A 12,210-nucleotide genomic window follows, 5' to 3' on the forward strand; every position below is an offset into this window, starting at 1 on the left:
GGGAGTGAGTGAGAGTGAGAGTGAGAGGGAGTGACTGCGAGGGAGTGAGATGCAGTGAGTGAGAGTGAGAGGGAGTGACTGCGAGGGAGTGAGAGGGACTGAGTGAGAGGGATGGAGTAAGTGAGAGGGATGGAGTGAGTGAGAGGGAGTGAGTGAGCGGGAGGGAGAGGGATGAAGTGAGTGAGAGGGAGGGGGTGAGTAAGTGAGAGGGAGTGAGGGGGAGGGAGTGAGAGGGAGGGAGTGAGAGGGAGGGAGTGAGTGATTGAGAGGGAGTGAGTGAGAGGGAGTGAGTGAGGGAGAGGGAGTGAGTGAGTGAGAGGGAGTGAGTGAGAGGGAGTGAGTGAGAGTGAGGGAGTGAGTGAGAGTGAGTGAGAGTGAGGGTGAGTGAGAGTGAGAGTGAGTGAGAGGGAGGGAGGGAGGGAGTGAGTGAGAGGGAGGGAGTGAGTGAGAGGGAGGGAGGGAGTGAGTGAGTGGGAAGGAGGGAGGGAGTGAGAGGGAGTGAGAGGGAGTGAGTGAGAGGGAGTGAGGGAGTGAGAGGGAGGGAGTGAGTGAGAGGGAGGAAGTGAGAGGGAGTGAGTGAGTGAGAGGGATGGAGTGAGTGAGAGGGAGTGAGTGAGAGGAAGTGAGAGAGTGAGAGGGAGGGAGTGAGAGGGAGTGAGGGAGTGAGTGAGTGGGAGTGAGTGAGTGAGAGGGAGTGAGTGAGAGGGATGGAGTTAGTGAGAGGGAGGGAGTGAGTGAGATGGAAGGAGGGAGGGGGAGGGAGGGAGTGAGTGAGAGGGAGTGAGTGAGTGAGTGAGAGTGAGTGAGAGGGAGGGAGTGAGAGAGAGGGAGTGAGAGAGAGGGAGTGAGAGGGTGAGTGAGTGAGTAAGTTGGAGTGAGTGAGAGTGAGTGAGAGGGAGAGGGAGTGAGTGCGAGGAGTGAGTGAGGGAGTGAGGGAGTGAGAGGGAGTGAGTGAGTGAGAGGGAGTATGTGAGTGAGTGAGAGGGAGTGCGTGAGAGTGAGAGTGAGTGAGTGAGTGAGAGGGAGTGAGTGAGCGGGAGTGAGTGACAGAGGGAGTGAGTGGGAGAGGGAGGGAGTGACTGAGACGGAGAGGGAGTGAGACGGACAGGGAGGGAGAGGGAGTGAGACGGAGACAGAGAGGGAGGGAAAGGGAGGGATAGGGAGGGAGACGGAGAGGGAGGGAAAGGGAAGGAGAGGGAGGGAAAGGGAGCAAGACGGAAAGGGAGGGAGACGGAGAGGGAGGGAAAGGGAGGGAGACTGATAGGGAGTGAGATGGAGGGAAAGGGAGGGAAAGGGAGGGAGACTGATGGGGAATGACATGGAGGGAAAGGGAGGGAGATTGATGGGGAGAGAGATGGAGGGAAAAGGAGGGAAATGGAGGGAAAGGGAGGGAAAGGGAGGCAAATGGAGGGAGAGGGAGTGAGAGGGAGGGAAAGAGAGGGAGACGGAGAGGGAGTGAAAGGGAGGGAGATGGAGGAGGGAGGGAGGGAGAGGGAGGGAAAGGGAGGGAGATGGAGAGATAGTGAGAGGGAGTGAGGGAGTGAGAGGGAGGGAAAGGGAGGGAGACTGATAGGGAGTGAGAGGGAGGGAGAGGGAGGGAAAGGAAGGGAAATGGAGGGAGAGGGAGGGAAAGGGAGTGAAAGGGAGTGAGACGGAGAGTGAGTGAGAGGGAGGGAAAGGGAGGGAGACGGAGAGGGAGGGAGAGAGGGAGGGAGAGAGAGGGAGGGAGTGAGAGAGAGTGAGTATGAGAGAGGGAGTGAGACAGTCAGAGTGAGACAGAGGAAGACAGGAGAGAGGGAGGGAGAGAGGGAGAGAGAGCTAGAGAGAGGGAGAGAGAGCTAGAGAGAAGGAGGGAGACCGAGAGAGAAAGAGAGAGAGAGATGTGTGTATGCTGGGACAGCTCAGTGGACGAAGGCATCCGCTGCAGGGACCTGTGATCAAGCTCATGGTCAGTTTTATGTTTTTGCTCTAGCCCCGCCCCCTCTCCCACTGACCCCGCCCCCCACCGATGCGGCCCTCGGACACAAACCAAACTGTAAATTTGGCCCCCGAGAGAAAGTTTGTGAGTACCCATGGTCTAGACCAATCGTGGTCAGAAGGCTGCCGCTCAAGTAGAAAATCTAGAGGCAAAAAAAATCAACTAGAGTAGCTGTGCCCACTTGCATGCTGCATGGTGTTTTTGCAGATTTTTCAGTGCAGAATGTGGTGCTGGTGCTAAATCACAGCATGAGCAGAACAGCGTGCCCATTTCCACCTATTGGCAGAACTCTGCGGAATCTCATGGAGTTTTTATATAACTCCAATGAATTCCACAGAGTCTGATTCCATGAGTTCTGCCCACCCCTAGTTAATTTATTTGCCTCACACTTCCAACGAATTACTACTTATAGATAGGTCCAGCATAAACATGGTGGGCACCCTGCCATGATTTAGAAGAATCTGTATGGAGCCATTAGATTGTTGAGGTAGGTACATACATTTTATGTTTTAGTGCTTTACACTCTTGAAATCCAAAGAGCTACGGGTATAACTATTTGGAAACCTTCACCAAATAACAATGTATTAAGTTTATCTACAAAGATGAGTTTGAAGATTAGTAACTGTAAGGTGTTAAGAAAGGCATTCCAAATCCAGAAGCCTTGCACTGAGAATTCCAACACACATATTGAAATATTCTCACAAAGGTGTATTGTCATAACTTGATAGCAATCTTGATTTTCGTGTCCTTTGTGGGGGTGAGCCAAGCCCTGAAGAAGCTGGTGGCTCTTTAGGCATGCTCCACCACACCTGACCTTACTTTTGCTACTCTTGGCCACACAGGCAGACCTCTTGGGAAAATAAAACTGGTCCTTGCTTCTGGAGACCAGCCCGCGGCACGCTGTCCTCTCCATTATACTGCTGGACCAGCCTACTGCAAAGTCCCCTGCTCCCTCACAGCAAAACGGAAGCCCTGCTCATGGGGCGTGGACCGTTGCTGGTGTTGCTGACAGGAGACTGCCTTTGCAAGTCGAATGTTGTGCCCCCACTTAACAGGGTACGGCATTTGGGAAAGCTTCCTGTTACCTCCTGAAGCCCAGCCCCTAACAGGGCCAGCTACTGCTCTCACCAATTTAGCTCAAAGTTTGTCTCTGCATCAGAGGCCTCCAAGTGCTGGTTCTGCTGGTGGGTGAGCTTGCCCCTGGGAAGCAGCTGCCTGCTGGCCTCGACATATCTCCTACTATTTGCTCCATGAGTGCTCAAAGACACCTCTTATCAATCTTGGGGGCCATTTTGACTGAGCCAAGTATCCCAGATCATTATTTCTTGATCACCGGACTCACAGTCCTTTTTCCCCAGCTACCACGTGGAATACCTGCCGGTCTCCCAGCCTGGAGCTCCAAAGAGTTCAAATATGGTGAAAGCCCACCTTGGATAACCCCTATCCATTTATAGCCTGATTTTACTCATGACCAAGCATGTGGCATCTTTCAACTGTTCCGTTGGAATGGTCCCTCTCTCTACAATGGACAGTTGATTACAGCAGCGCAGACTACTCTACTGAAACTACACTTCTTCACAGGCAGTTCCTGGTGCTTCGACCACAACATAAGGCCAAAGGAATATGCAATGGCCTTCTCGGTCCAGAAAACATACTTATATGCACAATTGTGTCACCTGCAAATACGCCAACCCTCCTGAAGAAGTTCCTGGAATCTCTAGATGATCCACTGATGAACACAGCAGAAACATCTACCTCTATATCTCCCCATAGAGCCCGCTGTGTGTGCCTTGGCCACCACGGCAATGCACAAGACCCCCAACAAAATGGTGTTCCCTTGGATCTCATACTGGATTATTGCCACAAATTAGGGCCACATTTAGAGAATGGTAGGCAGGATACTGGGTCAAAGCTAAGCTTGGGTGACATTTTAACTACTCTTGAGTTATTGGAGTAATTTCAGGATTAATCATTGCTCTGGTAATGCAAAATTACCAAAATGATGTGATTATGCCAGCTTGAGTGATTAAGAGTACTCTGGGGCAAAATCCTACTGCAGGAGTACAGAAACAGTGAGCTAAGAGAGAGTGGCTGCTGGCTACTTCTGTTCATGGCCTGCATCACTTAGTGCTATTTTCTGAACGCAAAATGCATCCTTGGGCCCATTTTGGACTCAAGGGTGCATTTTGCTCTAAGATCCATAGTCTATATTATGTGTAATATGGTTATGAGCATCAATTAGGGGTCACCAGTGTTCATAGCTGTGACCATTGGTTGTATCTTGCATCCCCTGTCACTTTCTGTGTGACCTATGACCTCAATAGTTGCAAGGGAAATAACAAGAAAAGAGGAATGGGGTATTTTCCACTTCCCTCTCCTTATAATAGCCACTCATTTAAGCTCATGGATAGAGAGCTCAGTTGAAACATTAACAGTTTCAACTTGTCTGAACAGCTAAGTTGGTAACTAGTAAAATCCTGCCTTATGCCGCCAGACCCCTGTCTCCACTTAGCAGAAGTATGCTTGGCCATAGGCTCTGAACTTTGGTGTGTTTCTGGACAAGGCTTATCCTGGTTCTCATTGTTGCTGAACCTTAACTTTTCTTCTTGTATGTGACCTACACTGTTCCAGAATGATGCTCTTTTTCAACCTACCAGCCATCCCATCATCGCAGTCAGAGTAAGTGGCTTAATTTAACTTTTTGCATTCAAAGCAATGTTTGCTTATGTATGTGCAGGTTTACATACATCCCAGGATCTCAGGTTGCTTAATTGTGCATATGTGTTATATTTCAATGTCTTACTTATGAGATTTTAGACCCAATTCCGAGATTCTGGCACGGTGCAAACTCTGCACCTATAATTACCTGTAACCTGAGGTAACACCCCACCAGTACTGTGCAATTTTAAGTTAAAGCCCTTAGAATGGGGAACTAACTGTGCAGACCAAGACTTATTAGGCAGAATCTCGCATAGTAATTCCTATTCTGACAGGCTTAACACACATTTAGTACCTCTTCTGAGCTATTGAGAAATGTGAGAAATGTGAGAAAAGTTTATTTGGGCCCCGGGTAAACCCAGACGAGCCATGAAATTTCTGACCCTAACTGTGGAGCGTGGGGGGGGGGGAGGGCATTGCCATTCCTGATTTTGCCCTTTATTTCTATGCTTGTTTTTTGTTAAGAATGCGGATTTTATTAACAGGGGAAGATGTGGGCAATATTGCAGAGGCTCCGTCCATTTTTCAGATTGTGTTGGGTCCTGAGGCACGTCAAAGCTTCTTCAAACATGTATTGGTTCATTGAGTTACTGTGGAAAATTTTTTTTTTTTAAAAATGTGTGCATGGGTTCTGTGTGATGTTGTGAAGCTGGGGATGTTGGGAAGGGTGGGAAGGGAAAAGGAAGGTGTTGGCTGACGGGAAGACCATTACAGTTCTGATCTGCACCTTGGTCAAAGATCAGACATTAGATAGAAAATGGGGCATGTTTGCAATCTAATACTTCCTTATACAATGTTTATCATCTGGAGTTCCAAGCTGGTTAAATACGGCCTGTTGCTCCCGTGCATGGTAAATCCAGGCTCAATAACAACAACCTAATCATGATTTACTGGTGAGGAAGTTCACACAACAATTCCATTCCGCTCAGCTCAAAATCAGGTCCTTTGAGCGACATTTTTACCAGCGTAGCTTGGTCAGTAAGATTGTGGGGGGTGAGCTTCAGATTTTCCCAACAAACATGCTGGCATATAATGTTAAAATACATCATAGGACTACAAGGGTGAATGAGGGGGCCTAAGGGGCAGTGGAAAGGGAGAGGAATGCAGTTTGGTAGGAGTACTAAGCAGGAGAAAGGAAAACGTTTTGAAAAATAACCAATATTTTGAAGGACTTTCAAAATGGAGATTGAGACAGTGTATGCGCGTTTTTGTCTCTGTAAATGTAAAAATTCCTTGTGAAATCCGACAAACACACCACCAAACCGGAAGCACCTGTACCAAACCATTCATCAGAAAATACATTTATTAGGGGGGCGTAACACCCCAAACACCTCTCAAACTACGCCCTTGGACATTTAATCACTTAGCAGGGGGATTGTGAGGCAGAGGATTTGTCAACTTCTTCGGATTGTTCTTAAAACTGTGGCATCTTCATAAATTGAAAAGCTGGTTGGATTATTTGAAAAAACAAAAGTGGAAGAAAAAGATAACCTCCAAAATAGCAGAGATATTTTTGTGGTTTCCTTCTGAGGCAGCCAGCAGTCCTCTATTGCCACACACTCTTGAGTGAGTAGAGTATTTATATAAAACAAATCATAGCCCTAAGGCTTCATGATGCTGACAAAATGCTTCTGAGGCCCTTCAGTATGACTTGGCTGGGATTACTCAATGAGGTGCCTTTGATTTGGATTTATTTTACCCTCTTAAAATTTCCTTTAATATTTAACACCTAGAACATGTTTCACAAAGGTAAACTTACACTTCTGTTTAAGTTTATGATTGTTTGCTATTCACAACGGTATTTACGAGTAGTATATTTAAGAGTGTGGACTCTACACAAAAAAAAAATAGGACAGTCCTTTCATTTTATGTGCAGAACTCCGCAATCTTAACGATACTACTTGTAAATCCCTTTGTGAATAGCAAAGAATCGTAAACTCAAACAAAAGTGTTTACCTTTGTGACTGAGGGCCTAAAATGAGAGCCCAAATCAGAGATGCCAAAACAATATGGGAGATTACTGTGAGGTAAGGTAGACTTTTCATGGATGTTGTTTAGGGCTCACCAGTGGTAGGCTTCTACCCTTATCTTGCCCATTGTGACGACTGGCACTTTCCTTGTAACCCCTGAGTTGAAAAAGAAGTGCCAAGGAGCTCTGTTTACTTCCTATTGCTCCACCCTAACTGGAACATTTATTTGTTCGACTGTGCAACACACCTCAAAAGGTTTTTCTTTTGGAAAATAGACCATCTGAAGCAGAATATACATATTAATCAATTAAAATGTTGCTGTCATGCAGAGTGCCTTTATTGGGGTAAAAGCAAGTAAGATGTTCAAAAGAAAAAGAACTTCATTGCTTTAGCTTAGCCTGCGCAGGAGGACAGGCAGGGCCGGCTTTAGCAATCTTTTTTGACTACCCCCTCCCATGACCTCCTTCTCTATGGATTCCTTCCCTACCAGTCTGCACCCATGCCCCTCATCTCTCCATAGCCTCTCAGATACATTTCAATTGATTTATAGTGCTGCTCATACCAGTATAGGGCACCAGAGTACCTTACATAACACATGCATTATACAGAGATAATGAATCATACATGTGTAAATCATTGTATAGGAAATATTACATAAAACAATGAGGATTACCGGTCGGAGGAATCACATGCCATCCATACTAGTAGGCAATATTTTAAGATTATTTGATCTCGAGAAGCACAAACTCGGGGTTTAAAACATACCACAGTGGTTGGCTTTACTGATAAGCATATATTTCTACCATAACATAACATATGTGTATATGTAAAGTGCAAGTTCACATGTAGGTGTATTGGCGCTGAACAACAGATGTTTTTTGTGACCCAACGGAACTCATTTTATTGACCTCAGATGGTTGAAAGGCTGAGTGGACCCACCACGATTTGAACATGTGACCATGAGGTGGAACACAAGGCCCTGCAGTGGATGCATTAGTCCACTAAGCCACCAGACCCAGCTTAATTCTGTTTAGCAACATTCGAATGATGAAAGACTGGGGAGAAATAACTTTCTAACCCACACGATGCAAATTGCTTTCCACACTTTGATGCCAGTTCATAGGTCACTGTGTTATATAAGGATTTTCATCTATAAACAGCAAGTAACAATCAGATCTCTATGACAAAAGCAGTAACCCATGGAGCTATCTACATAAAATACATTTCTGTGATTGACATGGTACTTGTCTTTGGAGCAGGTGCATTAACCTTCCGTGCTTCTTTATGATGAGTTAAAACTGTCACCATACAAACCTCTGGTCCCTCTCCAGCAGCAACATTAATCACCAGACTTATCTTGACATTTATACAGTTTCCTGAAAACTGCTAGACACACATTGAACTCAGCAGCAGGCATTTTTAAACACATAAGTTATTTTTTTAACACTAAACACAACATCCCCTGAGGTCAGCACCAGGTGTGGCTGCACTTGTTGCACTGCCCAAAGCAGGCTCTAATGACAGTAGGGCTGGATAGACCCCTGCTGCAAACTATGTCCTTACATTGAAGGTATATAGTCTTTGTGAGCTGGGTGACAATAACCCATCTGCATGGATATTGCATTTCAGGGCCGTAAGCTAGCAGTAGTTTGCCTCACTTTTTCTGAAACTCCAGCAAGACAAGTCTCTGGGGCCTCATTACAAGTCTCATAGTGATCCTGATTGGGCCATAAACAGCAGTTAAGATTGTGACGGGGTTACAAGATCCAGGGTATCTCCACAGAGCTGGTGACTTTAACTCAGAAATGTTGGGGTTTAGAGAGAATATCTGGAACAAACATTTCGTAGGACAAAATATTGTATCAAGAATATCGGGGACAAAAATATCATGAAGGCAAGTTATGATAGGTTAGCAAAGTTTCTTATATATAATAGGTATATAGCTTTTAGGTATGTAGATGCGGAATTAAGAATAGTAATCTATACTTAACCATTGGTCCTCAATATGTTTCACATTAGATTCTGTTCACATGATATTTTTGTTGACCTCCGATAGTGGCTGGAATGAATGCATGATATTTTAGGGAGAAATTGGGAATTTCTAGGGGACTCTGATGCAAAACTCCAGACTTTCTTGGTAATTCCTCATTTCTCTAGGTATCCTCAGTTTAATTTTCATAATGTCCAGTTATTCTAATGACCCATAGTTAGCCATGCCCCAGGTATCAGTAATCCATGGGTGGAGTGAGCCATTGTCATAATGCTTTGAGACTATGGCTTTCCTCGGAAGGGTCGGGGGGCACATGATGTACAAAAATACAGATCCTGCGGCAGTGTGTCAATGAGATTATATTGCATCTTGGCTGACCTCTTTCCCCAATACACAGCGCCTTCTGTGGACTTCAGGCGTGTAATTTCTTAGAGTTCAATTAACTGCCCGAGCAAGAGTCAATGAAAAGGCTATGGAAAGAGGAGCAAAAAGAATATACTGAGTTAGAGCAAGTAGGAAACATGAGAGAAACAACATGAGGAGGATACTAAGTGTGAGGACAAAAAAGAGAATTCATGGTAGAGAAGGCTGCTAAAAGGAGAGTTTTGTAGCTATCCAGTGCATGATAGATAAGGAATTTAGATGTTGAATTAAGATGTAGTATGCTGAGTGGTGAAGGAAGTGACAAAGTGATGTGGGGCAGGTGTGGAGTATGTAAATAGGAACAAGAGTGAGCTGAGATGACAGCTGAGAAAGCTAGATGTAAGTAGGACATTATTGAAGAACCAGCCTGAGAGAGGAAGGTGGAATATGGAAGATTGATGTCAGAGAAGTTGTTAGGTAGCCATAAGGTAAGTCGGGTGTTGTGGGAAATATAAAGGTAAGAATATTACAGAAGAGGGAACAAAAGAACTCGTGAAAATCAGTTGTCAAAGATAGTGGTTGAGATTGGTAGAATTGGGAGGAAAACTGGGAAAGATGCAGATGAACTTCAGACATGTAGAGAGAAAAAATAGTGATTCACCGTAATGAAGTTGGAGGTTAGGCAAATTATTAACCGAAATGGGAGTGAAGAATGTGCAAAGAAACGCAGGAGAAAGAGGAGCTAGAAATGTTCATATATAGGGGGAGGACATGGGAGGTGGATGTGATAGGAAATATATGTTCAACAGTAGGAGGAGGAGGAGGCAATGGGGGGGACAGATGATGGACCTGTCTGAATAAGACGGAGTTGGAAGTAACACGATTATAGAGGTGTTGTTAAGCTGTAAACTGAGAAAGAGGAAAGTAATGTTTATAGTGATGAATATAACATGAACATGAAAAGGTGAAGTTTAGAGGAAGATGTCTATTGAGATTGATAAGAAGAAATTAACAGTAGTGGTGAGAGAGATCCTGAGGCAGAGATGTTGACTCGGTGAATGAAAACTACATGGGATGGCATGATAAAGGTGTAAATGGTATCCCTAGGTTCATAAATGTGACCATATCATAGTGTATATAACTTTGGGATTTACTTCCTGTGATATTACCAGGGTCAAAAACCATACAGCTTCACTTCCAGGCATACATCAATTGTAATATTAAGTAACCTCCTGTGATGTTATTGTGGGCAACCCACTTGGAATATCTCTTCTGATACTCATGGCATTGCATCCTTGAAAACGTGGATGCCACATCTGTACATCTGTCAATCTCTAAATCAGGTCTTTAGTGTACTTAATACAGCTAGGCACACCAGTGAGGATCTGGAACTGACTGGCAATCACCATGATCTCAAGAGATGGAATGAAGGGGTCATTCCATTCTATATTAACTAGATTAACCAAAATATATTTTTTGTATTGTATTATAATTTTTGTAGAGCACTAATTACCCCTATGCGGGGTACTGAAGTGCGTGTCCACGTGGGTAGCACACCACACTGTGTGGGTGTGTGGCTGAAAGAGTGTTATCCTTGGGGGAAGTGTTTCTATGTCATCTACCACACGCTACGGTTGATGATTACTAACATGCAAAACCAAATGGAAGGCATCACAGTAAATCGTTCTCACAAAATGCCACAGCCAAGAACTTACTTAGATGTGAAACTTGTCACAAAAGTATCTTTCAATAGTACAAATGAACCACTCACGGGTTTAATGTGCAGTAATGTTTCTATCAAAAGTAATATTTCTTAGGAAAATGCCTCAACAGTTAAAAGTGTAGTACAATTATTACAAAATGGGTATGTTTGTAGTATCAACAATGCAACATTCTAGCTATACAATGAACAACGATTGCCTTGTTCCATGATAACATGATCTCCCTTTATTTTACAATCTAGAAGACGTTAGTCATTTAATATAAGTACACATATTCTGCCATCAGTATAGCTGTTTTGTCTGGTTTGAAGGTTCTACTTTTTCACGTTGCCAGGCAGGTCATCAATAGTCACATGGGGATCTTGTACATCCGCACTGGTCAATGAACGTGTACTTGTATGGCGTGGTTTTGTTACTGTCGGCACAGAAGAGTGTGATCTCTTCGTAATGAGACTGCAGTTCGTGACAGCAGCTGCATGTGAGAACCGTTTGACCATTCTCTTGGGAGAACCTGCAACATAGATGAGAAAGAAGACAATACAGCTCATGAGGCTTCAAATCCAAAAATGTCTTGGGCCATCCGGGAAAGTAGAACTTATTTCAAACACAATCCAGAGAATTAAAGCGTAAAAATAAACAAGGGCATTAATAAGGCATTTATGGAGGGCTTGCTCAATGGCAACGTTCAGTTGGAAAAAATTGCAAAAAACACAATTAATGGACAGAATGTAGAACAATGTCATACATTCACCCCAGTACAAGGATCTGGGCCTGAATCCATAGTTTTTTTGCACTCCACATCACCCTGGGTTAGACACTGGCTATATGCAAATCAGCTCTGACCCTGTGCCTCATGGGAACAGTCCAGTCCGAACTACCAAGCCATGTCTTTCCCAGACCGGAATCAAGCATCCAAGGACCGGTTTCTGGCTATCAGCCTTCATCAGCCTGGATAGCTTGACTCCAGTGGTGTGGAGAGCCTGGGACTCGCGTCTGAGCATACCCAGCCCACTCGGGGTGAAAATTGCAAAAAACACAGTTGATGGACAGAATGTAGAACAATGTCATACATTCACCCCAGTACAAGGATCTGGGCCTAAATCCATCGTTTTTTTGCACTCCACACATTTTAACGTTCAGTTGGAAGCCACAACCAACCACTGTAGGATGAGCTCAGGCTACCAAGTACAATTCCAGTTGTACATTTTTGAGAGAAGGTTTTAATGAGGAGTGGTGATATTTGCCCTGCAAAAGGAGCAGACAGAATGCCCTCAGAAGCCTAGGTTGGATGTCAACCCTGCATAATGTGAATATGAGCAGTGGAGGTGCCCATGAGGATCCATCATCTGTTTTTATAGTCAATGAGAGACGAGCTCTCCAGCATAGAAGGCCTTCTGCACAACACGTGATAAATAGATACAGCTGCTGTGAACCAGCTCGAAGATCTTTAATACAGCCAGCCTCTCTAGC

The 12,210-nt window shown here is 44.7% G+C and overlaps 2 protein-coding genes across 9 annotated transcripts in view; one reads left to right on the top strand and one right to left on the bottom strand.

Moving 5' to 3' along the window:
- LOC144823886 (uncharacterized) overlaps window positions 1-12,210 on the top strand; it is a 1,846,314-nt gene that overhangs the window by 85,114 nt on the left and 1,748,990 nt on the right. The window lies entirely within an intron of this gene.
- LOC144823884 (mucin-5B-like) overlaps window positions 10,772-12,210 on the bottom strand; it is a 946,734-nt gene continuing 945,295 nt past the window's right edge. The window contains exon 42 of the mRNA XM_078682773.1: window positions 10,772-11,251. Within this exon, the coding sequence (XP_078538899.1) occupies window positions 11,083-11,251 (169 nt within the window). The 3' untranslated portion in view covers window positions 10,772-11,082. The remainder of the gene's footprint in view (window positions 11,252-12,210) is intronic.

The sequence above is a fragment of the Lissotriton helveticus genome, chromosome 3_1, assembly GCF_964261635.1.
Source record: "Lissotriton helveticus chromosome 3_1, aLisHel1.1, whole genome shotgun sequence".
Lineage (NCBI taxonomy): Eukaryota > Metazoa > Chordata > Amphibia > Caudata > Salamandridae > Lissotriton > Lissotriton helveticus.